Source organism: Bos javanicus, chromosome 25 (genome assembly GCF_032452875.1).
Source record: "Bos javanicus breed banteng chromosome 25, ARS-OSU_banteng_1.0, whole genome shotgun sequence".
NCBI classification, from domain to species: Eukaryota; Metazoa; Chordata; class Mammalia; order Artiodactyla; family Bovidae; genus Bos; species Bos javanicus.
This window is the reverse complement of record NC_083892.1, coordinates 26,509,621-26,529,412: the sequence shown is the minus strand read 5'-3', so window position 1 is coordinate 26,529,412 and position 19,792 is coordinate 26,509,621. Positions and strand designations below refer to the sequence as shown.

Below are 19,792 nucleotides of genomic sequence, written 5' to 3'. Positions count from 1 at the left end.
GGGAAGCCTAGATAATATTTTATATATAATATACATATGAAAAAGAAATAATAGATGTTCTGGCAGAGTAGTGGGGTGAGTGAATAACTCCCTGGAAGGGAGTGGATATTGGGTGCAGGACTCACTGAAGAGATAGTGAGTGAGTGAAGTCGCTCAGTCGTGTCCGACTCTTTCTGACCCCTGGACTGTAGGCTACCAGGCTCCTCAGTCCATGGAATTTTCCAGGCAAGAGTACTGGAGTGGGTTGCCATTTCCTTCTCCACTGAAGAGATAATGGACCTTCAAAGATGAGTGGGGGTTTGCCAGATGGACAAACAGGTAGCAGTTTGTGAGATTATGAACTCTTGTGAAGAGCACATCATGTTCAAGGACATCATTCACCAAAGTATTGAGGGAGGGCTATTATGTGCCAGGCCCCGTTTAGGACTAGGCAGTGGAAAGTTGAATTTGGAAAAGTCTTTATCTTACTTTTCACTATTCTGCATTTCACTATTTGCCTTCAGCCTCAGTGGTTTACTTGGGCTCCTGAATCCCTAAGGACTTGGTACAGGGAACACACCATCCGCCATCCATCATTCTTTACGTCTTAACATAATTGCCACTTCTTTGAAGAGGCATTGGATCATGTAGGATTCTCTCCTACCTGCAAGCTTCCTGCATAGTCTTTACCACACTTGAAAATATTTGTTCAATGTTTATCTTCTGCATAGAAACTGAGGGCAGACATTTTGTCTCGTTCATCTATTCTATGCCCAATACCCAGCACGCAGTAGGTAATGCTGTTGTTGAGTGTCTCTTTATCCTAAAGAAGCTCTTGATGTGTTAAGGGCTCAGAGGAAGGGGGTTCTAACCCAGGTTGGAAGTTTAGGGAAGGCTTCTGGGAGGAAGTAACGCTTAAGATATTTGGATTGGGGGTGGGGAGCATTCCAAGTTACGAAAACAAAACATTTAAGAGGCACAGAGTTGAAACCACACAAGTGGAAGGTCTTGAATGCCAACTAAGGAGTTAAGTTTTACAGACAGGGCATGCTGCTATACGGCAGGGTTTTTAATAGGGGAGCGATGTGGTCAAATTTTTACAAAGTTCACTGCAGATTAGCTTGGAAGCCGACCTGGTAGTGTGGGGAGACACGGAAACCAGCAGAAACGACCTGCCCAAAGGCCTCCATTAAAGTCTTTGAGGGGTGTGTGTATCTAAGGACAGAAGCCGCAAAGAACCCCGGGGCTGAAGTCAAAATACTGGGATTTCGAGTCTGTGTAACAACTTGGTAGGGATGGGAAGGCTGGGAGGAACCGCGCTGCAGCAAGCTTTCATTGGTTTCTAGGGAAGCCCGGCTAATGGGTAAGATGTCGCGAGAGCTTCTACCCAGGGACCGTTACCGCACGCAGATTAGCTGAAATGCCAAGCCAGCGAAGTTGCAGAGCAGTCTTGTACTTCGTTTCTTAGATGGGTGAGCCGCCCTAGTCTTTGTGGTCCCTGGCCAATCAGGTCAGTTCCTTTTTCCCCTTTCCTCCCTACTGGCGCCCTCCTTGGAAAAAGCTGGGAATTAAGAGTCCAGCATCTAACGACGCACGGATGGCTGGGAAATATGGTTGCCTCTTCCGGGGGATAGAGACATCGCCTTCGGGCTATGCAGCCTAATGACCCGTTTCTCGACAAATAAAAAGGGATCGTAGGGAGGCGGGGTTTCCCTGAAGGCAGAGCATCAGCGTCTGGGTCTTCTGCGCCCCTACCAGACCCGCTGGCCACTTTTCTCCGGGTACTTGTCGCCATAGCAACAGCGCTTGCCTAATACCGACCCCTCACGCTCCCACCCGTGGCGTCGCGTTTTTCCTTTTAAGGGTCGCGCTAGATCCTGTGGCGTAGGTGGCGCCTGTGGGCAGCCAGCACTCAGGTCTAGGGCATCAACTGACAGACCTGGGGGCCGTTTTTTAACCCGTTGCCTGAGCTAAAAAGCAGCTTTGACCACCCAATTTCTTTGACGGGCTCAAAGAGGCCAAGTTTACACATGGCTTGTGGGTTTTGCCTGTGGTGACCCTTCAGCTTTTTCACCCCTCACGATGCACACACACGCACACACCAGTCCAAGCCTCAGATAAGAAGCAGTTTATTGGCGAGAAGACATATGGAGATGTGGCTGTCAGGCCTTGGTACTTCCCTGGCCTTTCCTCACTCCTATACTGCCCTTCTTCCAGCCAATGTGTCTCTGCTGCCATCCACCAGGACCTGGGCTTGGCATCCAGAGCAAATGAGTGCTCATTCCGCTGTCTCCCTCCTATTCTGTTGTGTCCAGGTGGTCAGGGCAGTTGGGTCTGGACTCACTCCAAGTGTCCTCTTCCTGGCTCCGACCATGTCCAGTGGCCCGAGGCTGGGTACTGCCTGCCTACCAACAGTACTCTCCCCATCAGCAGATGGTCAAGATGGCCCTGCCTCACTCTTACCCTTAACCTCAGAAGTCTCACTGCTCCTAGGTCTAACAAACCTGGTTCAGGATGCCTGTCTGGGTGGTCGGGGTGGGGGGGAAGGCAAGGTCGGGAGGGGTCAATTTACAGGTTAAGAGGCAGTAGGAATTAGAATTCTTTAAGGGCCCTCAGGCTAACGCTAGTTTATCAACAAGTATTTATTGCCTACTGTATTCCAGGCAGTGTTCTAGAAGCTGGGGGTATAAACCAAACTGGCAAGGTCCTGACCCAGCCCAGCCAGGACTGTTTCCTGAGCTTCAAGATCGTTTGTCTCCAAATCTGTATTTCTATCTATTCACTCCTTTCTTCCCTTTGTTTCTTCCCTTCCTTCTCCCTCCCACCACCTCCCAGGCCCTTTCTTCTCTGCTTAAGCAGCAGATACCCTCCCTTTGGTCTCTTGGGCCTCCACCCTCCCTGGACCCCATCATTCCAGTCCCATTGGTGGCTCCTCTTTGAGGGGCCTTGCCCGACCATCTCCTGTTCCAAAGGGCCTCAGGATCAGGTGCCCACGCTGGTGCTTGATACGGGCAGAACTGTCACCAAAGCCCTTGCCACACTCTGCACACTTGTATGGCTTCTCCCCAGTGTGTGTGCGCCTGTGTTTGACCAGGTCTGAGCTCCGGGGAAACTCCTTCCCGCAGAAGCCGCACACATGGGGCTGGCTGGGTCCAGAGGGCTGAGCCCGGACTCGTGATCGAGGGGCAGTGGGTGCTGGGCCAGGGGGGTTATGTGGCCTCAGGAGAGTGGATGGTGGTGGTGGCCTAGCCCGTTCCCCACGATGGGTGCGGAGGTGCTTGACTCGGGCTGAGCTGTCGGCAAAACCTTTGCCGCATTCTGGGCAGAGGTAGGGTTTTTCCCCCGTGTGTACACGATGGTGTTTCACCAGGTCCGAGCTCCGGCGGAAGCCCTTGCCACACTCAGGGCACTTGTGGGGCTTGTCACCCTCCAGTGGTGGTGGCGGCTCTCCAGCCTGTGGGCCCCCGGGCTCCGGCTCCAAGCCAGGCAGGCCAAAAGGGCCATCTCCTGAGTGTGAAGGGCTTCGAGGCGTCAGCGGGGGGCTGGTGCCTAGAGGAGGTGGGGGCGGGCTGGAGCTGGGGGGTGGGCTGGGGATCAGGGGGGCCAGAGGGTAGCCTGGGAAGCTGAAGTCCTGGGGCTCCATGTGAGTGAGGCGGTGGCGGAGGAGGGTGGAGCTGAGGCTGAAGGTACGGTCACACTCGGGACAGGCGTGAGGCCTTTCGCCACTGTGGGTGCGGAGGTGCTTGACCCGCGCAGAGCTGTCAGCGAAGCCCTTGCCACACTCGGGGCAGAGGTAGGGCTTCTCTCCCGTGTGCACTCGCAGATGCTTCACCAGATCTGAGCCCCGGGCAAACTCCTTTCCACACACATCGCAGCCGAAGGGCTTGGGCCCCAGGTGACTGCGTTGGTGGCTCAGGAGGCTGCAGCTGAGCACAAATCTTTTGCCACAATCGGTGCAGATGTATGGCTTGTCCTGGGCCTTAGGTCCCTGGGCGGCTGCCGTGGCAGCTCGAGATGGCTGCCGCCGGGGCACCACGGGCCGGGGGGGCTGCTCCCCTCGGTGTGTCCGCTGGTGCTTTATGCGGGCAGAACTGTCGCCAAAGCCCTTGCCACAGATGCCGCACTTGTACGGCTTCTCGCCCGTGTGTGTCCGCTGGTGTTTCACCAGGTCCGAACTCTGCCGGAAGCTCTTGCCACATTCACCGCAGATAGTGGGGCGCTCGCCAGCTGGGATCCTGGACCGAGGAATCTTTGGGGGCCCCTGGGCTGGCGCCCGGGCTCTGTAGGGCTTTTCACCACTATGAGTTCGTTGGTGTTTGATCCGGGCAGAGCTGTCCCCAAAGCCCTTGCCACAGACCCCGCACTTGTAGGGCTTCTCCCCGGTGTGGGTTCGCTGGTGTTTCACCAGATCTGACATCTGCCGAAAGCTCTTGCCACACTCGCCACATACAGCAGCCCGATCACTAGCCTGGCCCCAGCGTGGTTCTCCTAGGAGCCGAGGGCCTCTGTCCCGAGCCTGAGGTTTTCCAGGCCCCTCCCTCTGGACCCACAGGTCATCCCAAGTCTGAATGCCTTCAGGTTTGAGAGAGGCATTTCCTACTTCATGACCTGGGGCCAAATCTTCCTCTTCCTTGAACTCCAAGTCATCCTCCTGTGGGGCATGTTCAAACTCATCTGGCTGAGAAATCTCCGCATGCTCACTCCCTAGACCTGGGGAAAGAAAAAGGAGCGGTAGATCCTGCCTTTTGGCTCAGCCTTCCCACTGAGGCTCAGATGGTAAACAATCAGCCTGTGACGTGGGAGAAACAAGTTCGATCCCTGGGTTGGGAAGACCACCTGGAAAAGGGAATGGCCACCCACTCCAGTATTCTGGCCTGGAGAATTCCACAGACAGAGAAGCCTGGTGGGTCCATGGGATCGCAGAGTCGGACATGACTGAGCGATTAACACACTATCTTCAATAGCAGTCTCCCCCGAAAGGCATCCCTGACAATCTGTGGTCGCAAAGATCTCTCTCCTCTGAATTTCCAAAGCCCTTATATTGTCTGTGCCTCTCAGTAACAGTAACCTCCTTTTACCATGCCTTTCATATGTGCCAATCACTTAAGTAAGCATTACTGAATCCTTGCAAACAATCCTATGAGGTAATACTATTAACTGTCCCCATTTTACAGACATGCAGTCTCTGAGAATTCTAAGTCACTCGCTCAAGGTTATAAAGTAACAAAGCCATGTTTCTAACTCAGGTCTAATTCCCAAGCCTGCTGTTAAGCCCTACCTTATATTCTATGTGGAAAGCCTGGTATTTACTAATTAGATTTTATCTTTTATTAGCCCAATCTGTAGTTTATTTCTTCAATCATCTTGTATGTACCTGAAAGGAGCCAGACACAAAGATGTCCCTCAGGATACTTAACGTTGGTAGGAGAAATAAGATAAAACACAAATAATTATAATTGCAGGCTCAGAATGAACTGTGCTGTCACTAGAGAGAGGACATTAGAGAGATAGGGCTAGGCTTTCACAGTGCAGAAAAAAAGTAAGCCATGGAAAGGAATGTGTGATAAAGCTGGAAAAGGATGTTGGGACTAGATAAAGCATGGGAGATCTGAATTGAACGCTAGACTAACGCTTTTAATTAGTAGCAGAAGGGAGCTAGGGAAGACTTTTGTGGAGGGAGACAGGATTAGACCAGGACTCAGATCAATGTGGCTGCACAGTGGGTGCAACACTGGAGAGAAAAGGGCTGAGGGGAGGCCGTTGCCATTTGCCAGGATGAGACAGAACGAGGCCTGAAGTAGGACTGAAGCAGCGAGGATGATGGTGACTGCAGGGGATGGGGAGAGTCCTTGAAATGATGCCCCTCAAGGCGTGTCGCTTAGTAGGTGCTCAGAAACACTGGTTCCCTCCCCCTCCCTGGAAGCACAGTTCACGTCCTATTTTTCTGGGTCTGGGCTACGCAAAGCCCAGAACCGGGGGCCCCACCCGGCCATTACCTGCCCATGGAGGTGCACCGCTTCGGCCCTCACCTGTGCGGGCGCCTCTCAGCTGCTCTCTCTCCTCTGAGCCACGGAGATCCGAACCCCAGGGCCCCACCGCGCGCTCCATCGCCGGCACGCCGCCCTGAGCAAGGAGACAAACACAGTTTCACGGTCACACAGCCATGTGCGGACGGCGGGGCCCTGCCGCTGCCCTCTGCCGGCCAGCACGGGCACCGGACAGCATTCGGGTGTCCGAGGTACGGGGCGCGGCTCCGGTGACCCCCGCCCGCGCCACCGGCCGCCCCTGCACCTGCTGCTCCTTCCGGCGCGCAGCCGCCCCCTTCCCCTCCCGCCGCTGCCGCCGCTGCTTCAGCCTCCACTTTCGCCAGTCCGGGGCCCTCCAGAGCTCCTCCGCGGGGCTCCGGTGCCCGTGCCACTAGTGGCTCGGGGATCGGGCTCGGCGCCAAACGGGGAGGGGGCTCGGACCCGGGCGTCCCGGGGGCGGCCGCCGGGGGCGGGGACGGGAAGCGGAAGCGCCAGGCGGCACCGGGCCGCTCTAGGACCCTGGAGGAGCTGCACGCCTGTGGGAGCCGCCCGTGTCCTCTGGAGCTCGGTAGCCGGCGGGCAGCCGCGTGCCGCGGAGAGGGCTACTCTGAGCCAAGTCCAATTGCCCGAACTCTGTGGTATTAACCGTGTGTTTCCTGGGCTGGAGCTGGATGCGGAGGGCCGAAGACTCTTTCTAATTGTCGCTGTGTCCTGCCACACGCGCCGACCTTCAGAGGTGGCAAACAGCTCCAGCCACCCCAGCCTGGAGAAACAAAGAGACAGCCAAAGACAGACCCAGGGAAAGGGGTGGGGGAAAGACCGAGGCAGACAAAGGGCGGCAGAGGGCGGCGGAGACCCCAGACGGGGCGGGGGCGGGGCGCCGAGACGCAGGAAACAAAGCCGGTCTGGTCGGCGAGGCCGGGGGCCGAGGGTGGGGGCTGGGCTGGGCTGGGGGAGACCGAGGCGGGATCGGGAGCTAGTGGCAGACGCCAGATAAATGCTGGGGAGAGGCAGGCCGATGGACTTAGACTTGGATCCGGAGACTCACAGAGTCGTAACCCGAAGAGCCCCCAGTCAGAGAGGATGCAAAGGCAGAGAGACCGAGAGACTGCAGCGGACCAAACACACAGGAGCAAAAGACTGGCCTCCTGAAACAAAGACATGTAGAAACAGATAAGAGAGATATAAAGTCGTTGAAGCCGAGTCGGAGGAACTGGGCAGGGCACCTGGTGAGAAACAAGCCCGGAGGCAGAGGAACAAAGAGTGAAGCTGGCAGAGACAAAGAGAGACAGACGCATAGAAAAGAGGCCATGGGAAGACTAGGGACAGGTCTACGGCGCTACAAAAGAACCCAGGGAGAAGCGAAAACATTAAACCTTGTTTCCTAGCTTGGTGCGGCCCTGGTTGGGGCTGTTTCAGTGGACCCAGGGGTGTGATCCCCATTATCTCCTCTGGGCATGTTTGCCTTTGGGGAGCGAGTGGGGTGCCTCTGTTTGCAGCTCATCTAATGATGGAGAGGGTTAATTAAGATTTGTGTATTAATCAACAATTATTAGTGCCTCAGTACTATGCCAACAGTTTGATAAAGAGATAAAACACGTGTAAGGGTTGTCTTTGGGGTGCTACCAATTTAAAGGGGCAAGCACACAATTCATGATAAATAAGAACTGTAAGGGCGTGAGAGTTATGTGCACTAATTCAAGATATTATAGTATGGGAGACCAGGAAGAGGTCTTATTTGTGGGAATGAGCGTGCACAAATATTTGTTGTTTAGTTGCTAAGTCATGTCCAACTCTTTGTGACCCCAAGACAAGCTTCCCTGTCCTTCACTGTCTCCCGGAGTTTGCTCAAATTCATGTTCATTGAGTTGGTGATGCTATCTAACCATCTCATGCTCTGTTGCCCGCTTCTCCTCCTGCCCTCAATCTTTCCCGGCATCAGGGTCTTTTCCCATGAGTCAGCTCTTTGCATCAGGGGCCAAAGTATCGGAGCTTAAACTTCAGCATCAATCCTTCCAGTTAATATTCAGGGTTGATTTCCTTTAGGATTGACTGGTTTGGTCTCCTTGCTGTCCAAGAGACTCTCAAAAGTCTTCTCCAGTACTGCAGTTTGAAAGCATTAATTCTTTGGTGCTCAGCCTTCTTTATGGCCCAATTTCTCACATCTAGAACATGGAGACATACAGATGTGTGGACAGTCTACATTGACCTAATGAACAAAGATATGATAGGAATGTAGTACAGAGAGAAACCTGTAGAGTTTAGTGGCTGCGGACATTATCTTTAAGGTCATTCATGAAGAGTTTTATTCCTGATCTCATCATTTACTCCCTTTAACCTTGGGTGGGGAAGTTACTTCTGTTTCCTGAACTGTAAAATGGAAATACTACCTAATTTGAATGGTTGAGAATAATATGTGTAAAGTACTCAGTAAAAAATACCAGTTGTGACTCTTTGGGCTGAAGTAACCAAGGAAGAAGGTGGTGTTTTCAAGCTGATCCTTTCAATCAGCTAAGATTTCAGCAAAGTCCAGAGCCTGGCCGAAGGGGATCCTGAATGAAGAACTCCAGGCACAGTCGCTCACACACTAATGGAGAACCTACTATGCGCTAGAAGCTTGGGGATCCAAAGATGATTAAGGGGACTTTCCTGGTCATCTGGTGGCTAAGACTCCAAGCTCCCAATGCAGAGGACACGGATTCAATTCCTGGTTGGGAAGGTAGATCCCACATGCTGTAACTAAGAGATCCCTAATGTGCAATGAAGATTGAAGATCCTGCATGCTGCAGCTAAGACTTGGAGCAGGCAAATACATACATATATAGATATGAAAAAATGGAAGTGTTAGTCGCTCAGTTGTGTCCAACTCTGCAGTCCCATGGACTGTAGCCTGCCAGATTCCTCTGTCCATGGAATTCTCCAGGTAAGAATAGTGGGAAGGAGTGGGTAAGTCATTCCCTTCTCTAGGGGATCTTCCCAAACCAGGGATCAAACCCGGACCTCCTGCATTGCAGGCAAATTCTGCAGATATTTTACTGTCTGAGCCACCAGGGAAGCCCTATATAGACTGTAATTATCTTTATATATATATATATATATATATATATATATATATATCCTCCATGATCACGATCAATCCTCAAAAGAGGAAAATAAATAATAGCTCTGATTAATGTGTCATAAGTTTATATAATAGGAAAGTAATGGAAGCTGCAGATAAGATGGTAAGTTAATGATTAGTTCCACAAACATTTCCTGGGGGTCCAACATGTACCAGGCACATTGCTGGGAAACAGAGGTAAGAGGGTACCAAAATGGCAAAGAGCCAGCCCCTCTTGGAGGGAGCCCCCCAAAGGCTGGTCAGCCTTCATGCCATAGTTACTTGTAGAACAAGGTCTAACTTTGAGAAGATGAAACCTGGAGTTATTGGGTCTGAATCTGAACTCAGGTCTAAAGATACAGAAGCCCTTCCAGGGATGTCTGGTAGGGCCATAGGTGGTTATGAAGATATGCTGAGATGAAAAAGAAGTGATCCAGATGACCATGAAATGGAAAGACTGCTGTCTACCATTCACTGCCCCATAGAAACCTTCCAAACAGGCCCCAAATTTTATCATTATAAAGTCTTTATCCCAGGAATGACTGAGCATAATTTGTTGGAATTAATAAGCATGTAAATGGAATACTGTGTCACTGCTGCTGCTGCTGCTAAGTCGCTTCAGTCGTGTCTGACTCTGCGCGACCCCATAGACGGCAGCCCACCAGGCTCCTCTGTCCATGGGTTTCTCCAGGCAAGAACACTGGAGTGGGTTGCCATTTCCTCCTCCAATGCATGAAAGTGAAAAGTCACTACTAATTCGTGTCATTTCTGAACTTAACCAGGCCACGAACCTTTTTTGAGGGCATTTGTTAATATGCACAAATGCCTTAAATATGTGACTTCCTTTGACTCAGTAATTCCCCTTATAGAAATGAGGCCCCAGGAAATGGTTTGGACAAGTGCACAATGATAGCACCACATAGTCATCCCAGCTCAGCGTTGTTTATCATGGGGAAGAGTGGGAATCAACCTAAATGTGTGTGTGTGTGCACTAAGTCGCTTCAGTCACGTCCTGCTCTATGGACCGTAGCCTGCCAGGCTTCTCTGTCCGTGAGATTCTCCTGCCAAGAATACTGGAGTGGGATTCTCCTGGCAAGAATACAGCCCAAACACTTTCACTCCATTTCCTCCTCCAAGGTATCTTCCGGACCCAGGGATTGAATCTATATGTCTTAACGTCTTCTGCGTTGGCAGGCGGGTTCTTTACTAGTGCCACCTAAATACTAAGCAGCTATGAAAACGATAATGTAGGCTAAGACGCCACACTCCCAATGCACGGGGCCCAGCTTCTCTCCCCCATGCCGCAATTAAGACCTGGCACAGCCAAATAAATAAATACAAATGAAATATCAGTGTATATAAATGATAATGAAATAAAATTATTAAAAAATGATAATGTAGATGTGTGTTTATGATCATAGACTTACAGGACATATTAAATGACAAAAACAGGTTTCTAAAATTATAGTATAATCTTAGTTTTGTGAATATATATTTATTCATATGCATAGGCATATGAGAAAATCCAAAAGGATGAAAATCAAAATGAGGTTATATCAGTAATGATATTAGATGTATGTTTTTCTAACCATTTGCAGTTGCTCATTTTTCCATGAGAATATGTATTGCTTATACAATAAATGAATATACATGTTATTTTTCTTTTGTTTTCTTTTTTTGTTGAGGTATAGTTGATTTACAATATTATATAAGCTTCAGGTCTGTGACATAGTGATTCACAATTTTTAAAGATTATACTGCATTTATAGTTATTATAAAATGTTGGCCCTGTTTCTTGTGCTGTACAATATATCCTTGTAGTTTATTTATTTTACACATAGGAGCTTGTATCTCTTAATCTCTCAGCCCTATCTTGCCCTTCTCCCCCTCAACTCCCTGCTGGTAACCACCAGTTTACTCTCTAGATCTGTGAATCTCTTTCTGTTTTGTTATATTCATTAGCTTGTTTTATTTTTTAGATTCCATATGTAAGTGATAGTATATAGTGTTTGTCTTTGTCTGACTTATTTCACTAAGTATAATACTCTCCAAGTCCATCCATGTTGTTGCAAATGGCAAAATTTTATTCTTTTTTATGACTGAGTAGGTAGTATTCCATTGTGTGTGTGTGTGTGTGTGTGTAACACCACATCTTATTTATCCATTCGTCTGTTGATGGACACCGGTTGCTCCACATTTTGGCTGTTATTGCTTCCATACTTCGGACACTGGGGTGCATGTATCTTTCTGAGTTAGTGCTTTTATTTTCTTCAGATCCATTCCCATGAGTGGTATTGTTGGATCACATGGTGGGTCTATTTTTAGTTGTTTACAGAACCTCCATACTGTTTTCCACATTGCCTACACCAATTTACATCCCCACCGACAGTGTACAAGAGTTCTCTTTTCTCTACATCCTCGCCAGCATTTGTTATTTGTGGTCTTTTTGATGATAGCCATTCTGACAGGTGTGCCCATGTTATTTTCTTAAAGGTTGTTGAGTAATTGGGGCAAGAGCCTGATTTGAGTCTGAAACCAGGGCAGGGGCAAAACAGTAAGGGATGTAGGCAGGAAGGGCTGCTTTTTCTCATCAGTAGAAAGGACTTGAAAATCAACTGGATATATTTGCAGAGGGCAAGGGAGGGAGGCTTCAGAGTTTTAACTAAAATGGTAGGGCTGCTTGGCCTGATGAGAAGTGCAGAAGGAAGGGTTGTGGTGCAGGGGAAGGGTGTAATTATCCCGTCCCTCGGCTTCTCAGAGCACTCTGTTTATCTCCTTCTTACGCTACATTTTTAGCGCCAGTGCTGTGTGTCACCCTTACCTGTGGCTGTCTCCGTCTCCCCAGAGGGCGGCAACCCTGACTGATTCACTCCGTCTGGATTCTCAGCAACTGATCCAGAAGAGCAGTCGCTAGGTTGGATCATTGGCACTGTCACACCTCTCAGCTCATGTCATAGCAAGCTGGCATTCAAGCTCATCTTTTATGTCAGGCACCGCTAAGAGTTTTATGTGTGTCAGATACATAATCCTCATCATGGCCCTATGAGGTGAAATTATTAATGAATCATTTAACAGATGCAGAAACCAAGTCACAGGAAAGTAAGATGCCCAGGGTCACACAGCTCTTAATCCCTATATGTCTTTATAAGCATAGGAAACTTGAACAACTTCTGTGAATTCAGTGTGGCAGGAGTATGCAATCCCATATGATAGATGAGGAAAGTAAGGCCCAGAGGGGTGGTTTTCACAGGGTTACAGAAAGGGAGTACTAAAAATGAGGTTGAAGGACTTCCCTGGTGGTCCAGTGGTTTTGAATCTGCCTGCCAAAGACATGCATTTGATCCCTGGTCTGGGGAGATCCCACATGCTATGGGGCAACTAAGCCCGTGTGCCACAACTACAGAACTCATGCCCTACAACTGCTGAAGCCCACACTCTAGAGGCTGTGCTCAGCAACTAGAGAGTAGCCCCCACTCGCTGCAACTAGAGAAAGCCTGCGTGCAGCAACTAAGACCCAGCACAGCCAAAGATTAATAATTTGAAATAGACATGTATATAATAAAGATGAGGTTGAAACAAGGATAAGGTGGCAGCATGGATGGGTCTTAAAAGTTAATGCTAATTGAATAAATTAATAAGTAGAAATATATATTAACACAGATAACTATTTGTGGCTTAACTGGTAAAGAATCAGTCTGCAATGCAGGAGACCTGGGTTTGATCCCTGGGTTGGGAAGATCCCCTGGAGAAGGGAACAGCTACCCACTCCAGTATTCTGGCCTGGAGAATTGCATGAACTGTATAGTCCATGGGGTCACAAAGAGTCGGACACGACTGAGTGACTTTCACTACTACACTGCTATTTGTGTAAACGTTTGTGTACCGTGTACAAATATTACATACATAGTGGAAGTCGCTCAGTCGTGTCCAACTCTTTGTGGCCCCGTGGACTGTAGCCTGCCAGGCTCCTCTGTCTATGGAATTCTCCAGAACAGAATACTGGAGTGGGTAGCTGTTCCCTTCTCCAGGGAATCTTCCCAACCCAGGGACTGAACCCAGGTCTCCTGCATTGCAGGCAGATTCTTTACCTTCTGAACCACCAGTGAAGCCCATTACATACATAACATATATATAACACATATGTAAACACATACAACTATTTCTATAAACATTTGTGTACCGTGTACTACACATTTTTCAAAATATATACGAGCCAAAAAAAAATTACATATTGTGCACATTAGAGTGGTTACCTTAGGATAAGGGGAAAGGAGGGTGCTATGAAGCTGTATTAACTCAGGCTGGCATAACAGAGAACCACAGACTAGAAGTCTTAAACAACAGATATTTATTTTCTCATAATTCTGGAGACTGGAGGTCCAAGATCAAAATGCCAGCAGAGGCGGTTTCTGGTGAGGCCTCTTTTCTTGGGTTGCAGACAGCCACCTTCTCACTATGTCCTCACATGGCCTTTTCTCTGTGCGTGCGCAGAGATGGCTGGTGTCTTTTCTTATAAGGACACCAGATCTATCCAATCAGGGCCCCACCCTCCTGACCTCATTTAACCTTAATTACCTCCTTAAAGGTTTTACTTCCAAATGTAGTCACATGGGGGTTAGGGCTCCAACACAAGAAGGTGGGGGAGGGACACAACAGGGGCTAAATGGGAAATGATAAACAGAACCACAAGGAGTGAAGGACGAAAATGGGGTTGGAGCAATAGGCAGGATCTAGACCAAGCAATGGGCTTCCCTGGTGGCTCAGATGGTAAAGAATCTGCCTGCAATGCAGGAGACGTGGGTTCTATCCCTGGGTTGGGAAGATCTCATGGGAAAGGGAATGGCTACCCACTCCAGTATTCTTGTCAGGAAAATCTCATGGACAGAGGAGCCTGGCAGGCTATAGCCCATGGAGTTGCAGAGTCAGACATGAATGAGTGACTAACACACACACACACAAACCAAACAATGCTTTATAGGTCATATTAAGGTTCAGAGAGGCCTTTCAGTTCATAAATTCTAAAGTTGGGATGTATATGTGTGTGTGTGTGTGTGTGTGTGTGTGTGTGCACCAAGCAGGAGATGCAGGTTCAATCCCTGGGTCAGGATGATCCCCTGGAGAAGGAAATGGCAACCCACTCCAGTATTGTTACCTGGCAAATTTCATGGATAGAGGAGCCTGGCGGGCTACAGTCCATGGAGTTGCAAACAAGTCAGGCACAACTTAGCGACTAAACAACAACAACATGTGTACATATATATTAATATATATATATGTATATATGGTATGTTGTATACATAAATGATTAGCTCCAAAGCCTGTGTCATCCAAAACCACTCTAATTCCTGATAGAAAGTCTAAGTGTGTGCATTTCATCTTACTATGAAAAAAATGGAGTTCAGAGAGGGCAAATGACTCGCCCAAGATCACACAGCAAGTGATAGAACTGAAGTCTGGGAAGTTCTTTCTGACTCCAAAGACAAGCTCCTTTTACATATTCTGCAGCCTCCCTGCCTTTTCCCTAACTAACTTCAATCACTCACTCTTTTATGCATTCATTCATCTGATATATTATTTATTGGCACCTTCTTGGTGCCAGGCCCTGTGCAAGACACCAGGGATGTAAACGTTAGGAAGACATAGTTCCTGCCCTCAGAAAGTTCAGCCAGGAGTAGAAGAGACAGCCAGGTAAGCAAAGGTGGGCATTGGATGGGCTATGAAAGGTGCTGGGGAGTCCAGAGGATGGAAAATGACTCTACCTTTTGTGGGTGGGGAAGATTTCATACAGGAGGAAGAAGAACCCTTTGAATCAAACTCTTGAAAGACAGAGTTCACCTGTGCAGAAGAAGGAAAAGCCCAATATAGACAGAGCCAAGGGTGCTACCCTGGTGACTCAGTGGTAAAGAATCCACCTGTCAGTGCAGGAGACATGGGTTCCATCCCTGATCTGGGAAGACCCCACGTGCCAAGGAGTAACTAAGCCTGTGCACCACTACTGAGACTGCTCTAGAGCCCAGGGGCAGCAACTACTGAAGCCCTTGCGCCCAGAGCCTGTGCTTTGCAACAAGAGGAGCCATCGCAATGAGAAGCCTGTACGTCCCAACTGGAGAGAAGTCCTTGCTCACTGAAACTAGAGAAAAGCCTTTGCAGCAATGAAGACCCAGCACAGGCAAAAATAAAATAAACAAAATTGTAGACAGAGCCAAGGATGTGGGCACTTGCCAAGGGCGAATCAAAGAGGAGGTGATGAGGTCAGATGCAGGAGGCTTTGGCCAGGACTCTCAGACTTGATTCTAAGATCACTGGGAAGTCCGTGAAGGGTTTTGAGCAGAGGAGTGCCTTGGCTAGGGTTTTGAAAGCAGGCTCTCTGGCAGTAGTGTCCAAAGATCTGAAGTCCTTTTTTAAGAATCCAGTGCATGAGCTGGGGAGGAAAATTGATGGTCCCTCCTACCCTCAATCTTGTTGCTTTTGGTCCACTCAGACCCTTGGAAATTGTTTAAAATTTTATTATTTTTTAATTGGAAGATAATTGTTTTACAATGGTGTGTTGGTTTCTGCCATACCACAGCATGAATCAGTCATAAGTATGTATATATCCCCTCTCTTTTGAGCCTTCTCCCTACCTCACCCCCATCACACCCCTTGAGGTCATCACAGAGCACCAGGCTGAAACTGTTTTAAACTGTCTTTATCCAAGCCTTCACCTCACTTGCTAGAGAGATCAACCCACTTCCTTCCTCTCTGCTTACACCCTACCTTCCATCAGGGTGATGGGGCCACAGCAGGGCTTGGAATAAACGTGTACAGAGAACAGAGGGATTGAGGCTTCCTATCAGGGTGATGGGCAAAGGGACCCAGGAATCGAGAACCAGCTGATCTCAATCTTGGTTTTCCCCACTCTCTGGGCCAGTTGGAGCATCTCAGCTCCTATACTGCCCGCCCCCTTGTTTGCCGCCCTCAACTTCCTGCCCACCAGAGGAAGTGGGGAGAGCCATCAGGTGCAGCAACAGCTATCGGGGCCATGGTGAGTCCTTATGCCCAGGAATCCAGGCATCTCTCCGTCCCCAGCCAGCAGGGTAGCCAGGTCCTGGTCAACCCACAGTAGGCTGACTTCTCCTAGCTTCTGAGGTCAGGTCATACTGGGGGACCCTGCCTGCCACCCCCAGCAGCCTCATATCGTCCACCTTCACCAACAGGACAAGGAGTATGTGGGGTTTGCCGCCCTCCCCAACCAGCTGCATCGCAAGTCTGTCAAGAAGGGGTTTGACTTCACACTCATGGTGGCAGGTCTGAGGGTTTTGGAGAGGGGCCTGGTAGGGTGTCCTCAAGAGACCTTGGCTGTCCCCTCACCTGACCAGCTGGGCTTGACCTGTCCACAGGGGAGTCAGGCCTGGGAAAATCTACCCTCATCAACAGCCTATTTCTCACCAACCTCTATGAGGATCGGCAAATACCAGAAGCCAGTGGTAAGATGCCCCTCTCCCCACCACGCTGCCCATGCCCTCTGACCCCTCTCCTCCCATGTTCCCAGACTGCACACTCTTCCTTTCCTTCTGGGTCTCCCATGACATTCTGGGGAACTCAGGCAGCTCATTGCTTTTCTCTGAGACTCAGTCTCCTCCCCTGAAAAATGGGTGGGGGGGCAACTGTGAGTCTGAGAAAGGAAATTAGTCCTGCTTCAGACCCCTCGCCAGCTCCCTGACCTCTCCCCATCCTCATAGCTCGCTTGACGCAAACGCTGACCATCGAGCGCCGGGGCGTGGAGATCGAGGAGGGGGGTATTAAGGTGAAGCTGACTGTGGTGGACACACCTGGCTTTGGGGACTCAGTGGACTGTTCAGACTGGTGAGGAATCGGGGAGAGCCCAGGGCTCAGCTTCCCAATGTGGCTACTCTGTGGAGACCAAGGGGTCGGATTCAGGGCTGGTCTGCCCTGCCCTACTCACGCCCCTGCAACAGCAGGAGCTGTTTCTGGTGGTCTTGGGGCCCAAAACGCCTTGTGCTTCCCAACATCTCTCCTGCCAGTTTCCTCTGACATCTTTGGTTGGAGCCAAAGACCCTGCTTCTCACCCCTACAGTCCTGGCTAGCCTTGCCCCTTGCCCTCTACTGTGGTCCGGATCTCTGACTGCCGGCACTCTCCCCACACCCCCAGCTGGCTACCTGTGGTGCGCTTCATCGAGGAGCAGTTTGAGCAGTATCTTCGGGATGAGAGTGGCCTGAACCGGAAGAACATCCAGGATTCCCGTGTCCACTGCTGCCTCTATTTCATCTCACCCTTTGGCCGGGGGTCTGTGGGACACCCTAGGGGGTTGGGACATTTGGGGAGGGCGGGGGGTGGGTCTCTGTGCCCTGAAACTGAGCCCTGACCAATTTCTGGGTGCAGGCTCCGTCCCCTAGATGTGGCCTTCCTCCGGGCAGTGCACGAGAAGGTAAACATCATCCCAGTCATTGGCAAAGCAGATGCCCTGATGCCAAAGGAAACACAGGCCCTCAAACAGAAGGTATGTGTGGTGGCCTCTGACCTTTGGTCTGCACATGAAGCCAAAAGTCATGACGAAAGCTGAGCTCAGCTTTGACTTCTTTGATCTCGGGGTAGCCTTTTCGGAGTGTGATATGTCAGGCTAGACTGGAAGAAAGTTTTTGAGAAAGGTGGGTCATTAGCTGCCTCAGGAAGCCACATCTCTGGAGGCTCAGAACAGAATCCCTGGGCTGGATGCTTGGCTAAGATCTGTCTGAGGGCAGAAGTGTGGACATAACGACCCATGTTATCCGTCTGGCCCCAGGATGCTCACCATGCCCCCATTTCCCCACTTCTTCAGCGCCCTCTCCCACTGTTTCTACTTATGTCTCTCTCTCCTAGTCTTTTGGTGTCTGCTCATCTTCAAGACTTTGCAAACATCAGTCTTTTTCCTCTTAGGGGAAGGTCTCAGTTTTTCATCATCTATGTCTCTTTCTCTCATCGTCTGAGATTTTGTTTTCAGTCTTCCTGGATGCCCATCTCTCACCATCTTTGTTTTTCACGCCTTCCTCTCTGTCTCTTTCATCCCGTGTCTGTATCTAGATCTCACTGTCTCTGGTCAGGCAATGTCTTTGTGGCTCACAGTTTCTGTCTGCATCTGTCTCCTCCAAGATCCGGGAACAGTTGAAGGAGGAAGAGATCAATATCTACCAGTTCCCTGAATGTGACTCTGATGAGGATGAAGACTTCAAGAGGCAGGATGCGGAGATGAAGGTACAGAGGCAAAGCAGGACGAGACTGAGAAGCCAGGGGAGGCGGATGTGGAGGTGGGAGCTGAGAAAGGTTTCTGTCCACGGGGCGGGGAGAGGATGGAGATCGTTGACTCCTCCCCTTTAGGAAAGCATCCCTTTTGCCGTCGTCGGTTCCTGCGAAGTAGTGCGGGACGGCGGGCCCCGACCGGTGAGGGGACGCCACTACTCCTGGGGCACTGTAGAGGGTGAGTAAGGCCGGGTACGCGTTCTGAGGCCAGCAGGGAGCCGAGGCCGCCTCCCAGCCAACCGTACCCAACATGTGAAGTTGGGGAAAGTTCTGGTCCCAGGGGTCCTAGGAGCCCAAAGAGGGGTCCTTGGCAGCCGACCCGACCTAAGTTCCCTGACGCTCGCGGGTCCGCCCCCCAGTGGAGAACCCACATCACTGCGATTTCCTGAACCTGCGACGGATGCTCGTGCAGACACACCTGCAGGACCTGAAGGAGGTGACACACGACCTGCTCTACGAGGGCTACCGGGCCCGCTGCCTACAGAGCCTGGCCCGGCCCGGGGCGCGGGATCGAGCCAGCCGGAGGTGAGAGCCAGCGCGGACAGTTAGGTGCTTCCAAGGCCCCACCCTCACTCTCCATGACCTCGACCTTCACCTTCTAGACCTCTCTCTCCCAGGGCCTTTCTTTCCCCATCCCCTTTGCTTACCTCCCTAACCTAAGGATATGGCTCCGCCTCCTAGACTCTCAAACTCCAGATCCTGTCTCGCAGCGGTGACTCAACCAAGGCCCTCGCCTTTGATTCCTTTCCTTCTCTCCCATCCCCTAGTAAGCTTTCCCGCCAAAGCGCCACAGAGATCCCGCTGCCCATGCTGCCTCTGGCAGACACGGAAAAGTTGATTCGCGAGAAAGACGAAGAGGTGAGCTTTCCCCCAGATCAAGACCCCCAAGTCCTCTTCGGAGTCCCTTTCTGGCCTCGCCCGGACCCAATGCCTACAATCTTGCCCCGCACAGCTTCGCCGCATGCAAGAGATGTTGGAGAAGATGCAGGCCCAGATGCAGCTAAGCCAGGCTCAAGGCGAGCAGTCGGACGCTCTCTGAGGCCCCCATCGGGGTTTTCTTCACCTCGCGTCCGCCTTCGGTTCGTCTCTTGTCCAATCCCTGAGCCCCGGACTGCCAGGTGCCTAATCTCGGAGCCCCAGCCTGTAAGGCCCGCCCTTCTAATGGGCGGGTTCTCAGGTTCTCCCAATCCTGGAATTTGTAGCCCCGCCTTTGGCTCCACCCCAGCTCACTTCTGGAGCGCGACCTCCTCTTCCAACCCTGAACACCCCCATCCCCTCCCCACTTCTCCCTATCCGTGACTTCAATAAAAAACTGAGTTTCTCTGAGGCCACGCAAATCTTCTGTTTCCCAGCGGGAATAAGTGGCGAGCTTAGCGGGTGGAACCGCTCCACCCAGGCCTCCGGGCCACT

General features: G+C 50.6%; 2 protein-coding genes across 6 annotated transcripts; one reads left to right on the top strand and one right to left on the bottom strand.

Annotated features, from left to right (window-relative positions):
- The first annotated feature begins 1,175 nt into the window (after positions 1-1,175).
- Positions 1,176-19,708, top strand: SEPTIN1 (septin 1). Of its 2 annotated transcripts, XM_061401668.1 has the most exons (11): positions 1,176-1,451; positions 16,302-16,392; positions 16,485-16,571; positions 16,827-16,950; positions 17,258-17,392; positions 17,489-17,606; positions 18,236-18,337; positions 18,461-18,560; positions 18,742-18,907; positions 19,150-19,240; positions 19,335-19,708. In XM_061401668.1, exons 2-11 carry the CDS (start codon positions 16,383-16,385, stop codon positions 19,419-19,421), a joined length of 1,020 nt encoding a protein of 339 aa, XP_061257652.1. In that variant the 5' UTR covers positions 1,176-1,451; positions 16,302-16,382; the 3' UTR covers positions 19,422-19,708. The 2 variants fall into 2 exon arrangements, with proteins under 2 accessions (XP_061257652.1, XP_061257653.1); XM_061401669.1 differs by lacking the exon at positions 1,176-1,451 and having other exon boundaries at positions 16,136-16,392.
- ZNF48 (zinc finger protein 48) lies at positions 2,093-8,158 on the bottom strand. 4 transcript variants are annotated; one of them, XM_061401662.1, is made up of 4 exons: positions 7,054-8,158; positions 6,652-6,768; positions 5,976-6,102; positions 2,093-4,689 (listed from the first exon to the last, which is right to left on the bottom strand). In XM_061401662.1, the coding sequence occupies exons 3-4, from the start codon at positions 6,085-6,087 to the stop codon at positions 2,888-2,890; spliced, it is 1,914 nt and encodes a 637-aa protein (XP_061257646.1). In that variant the 5' UTR covers positions 6,088-6,102; positions 6,652-6,768; positions 7,054-8,158; the 3' UTR covers positions 2,093-2,887. The 4 variants fall into 4 exon arrangements, with proteins under 4 accessions (XP_061257646.1, XP_061257643.1, XP_061257644.1 ...); XM_061401659.1 differs by having other exon boundaries at positions 6,652-8,158; XM_061401660.1 differs by lacking the exons at positions 6,652-6,768; positions 7,054-8,158 and adding an exon at positions 6,271-6,637.
- Positions 19,709-19,792: the final 84 nt, after the last annotated feature.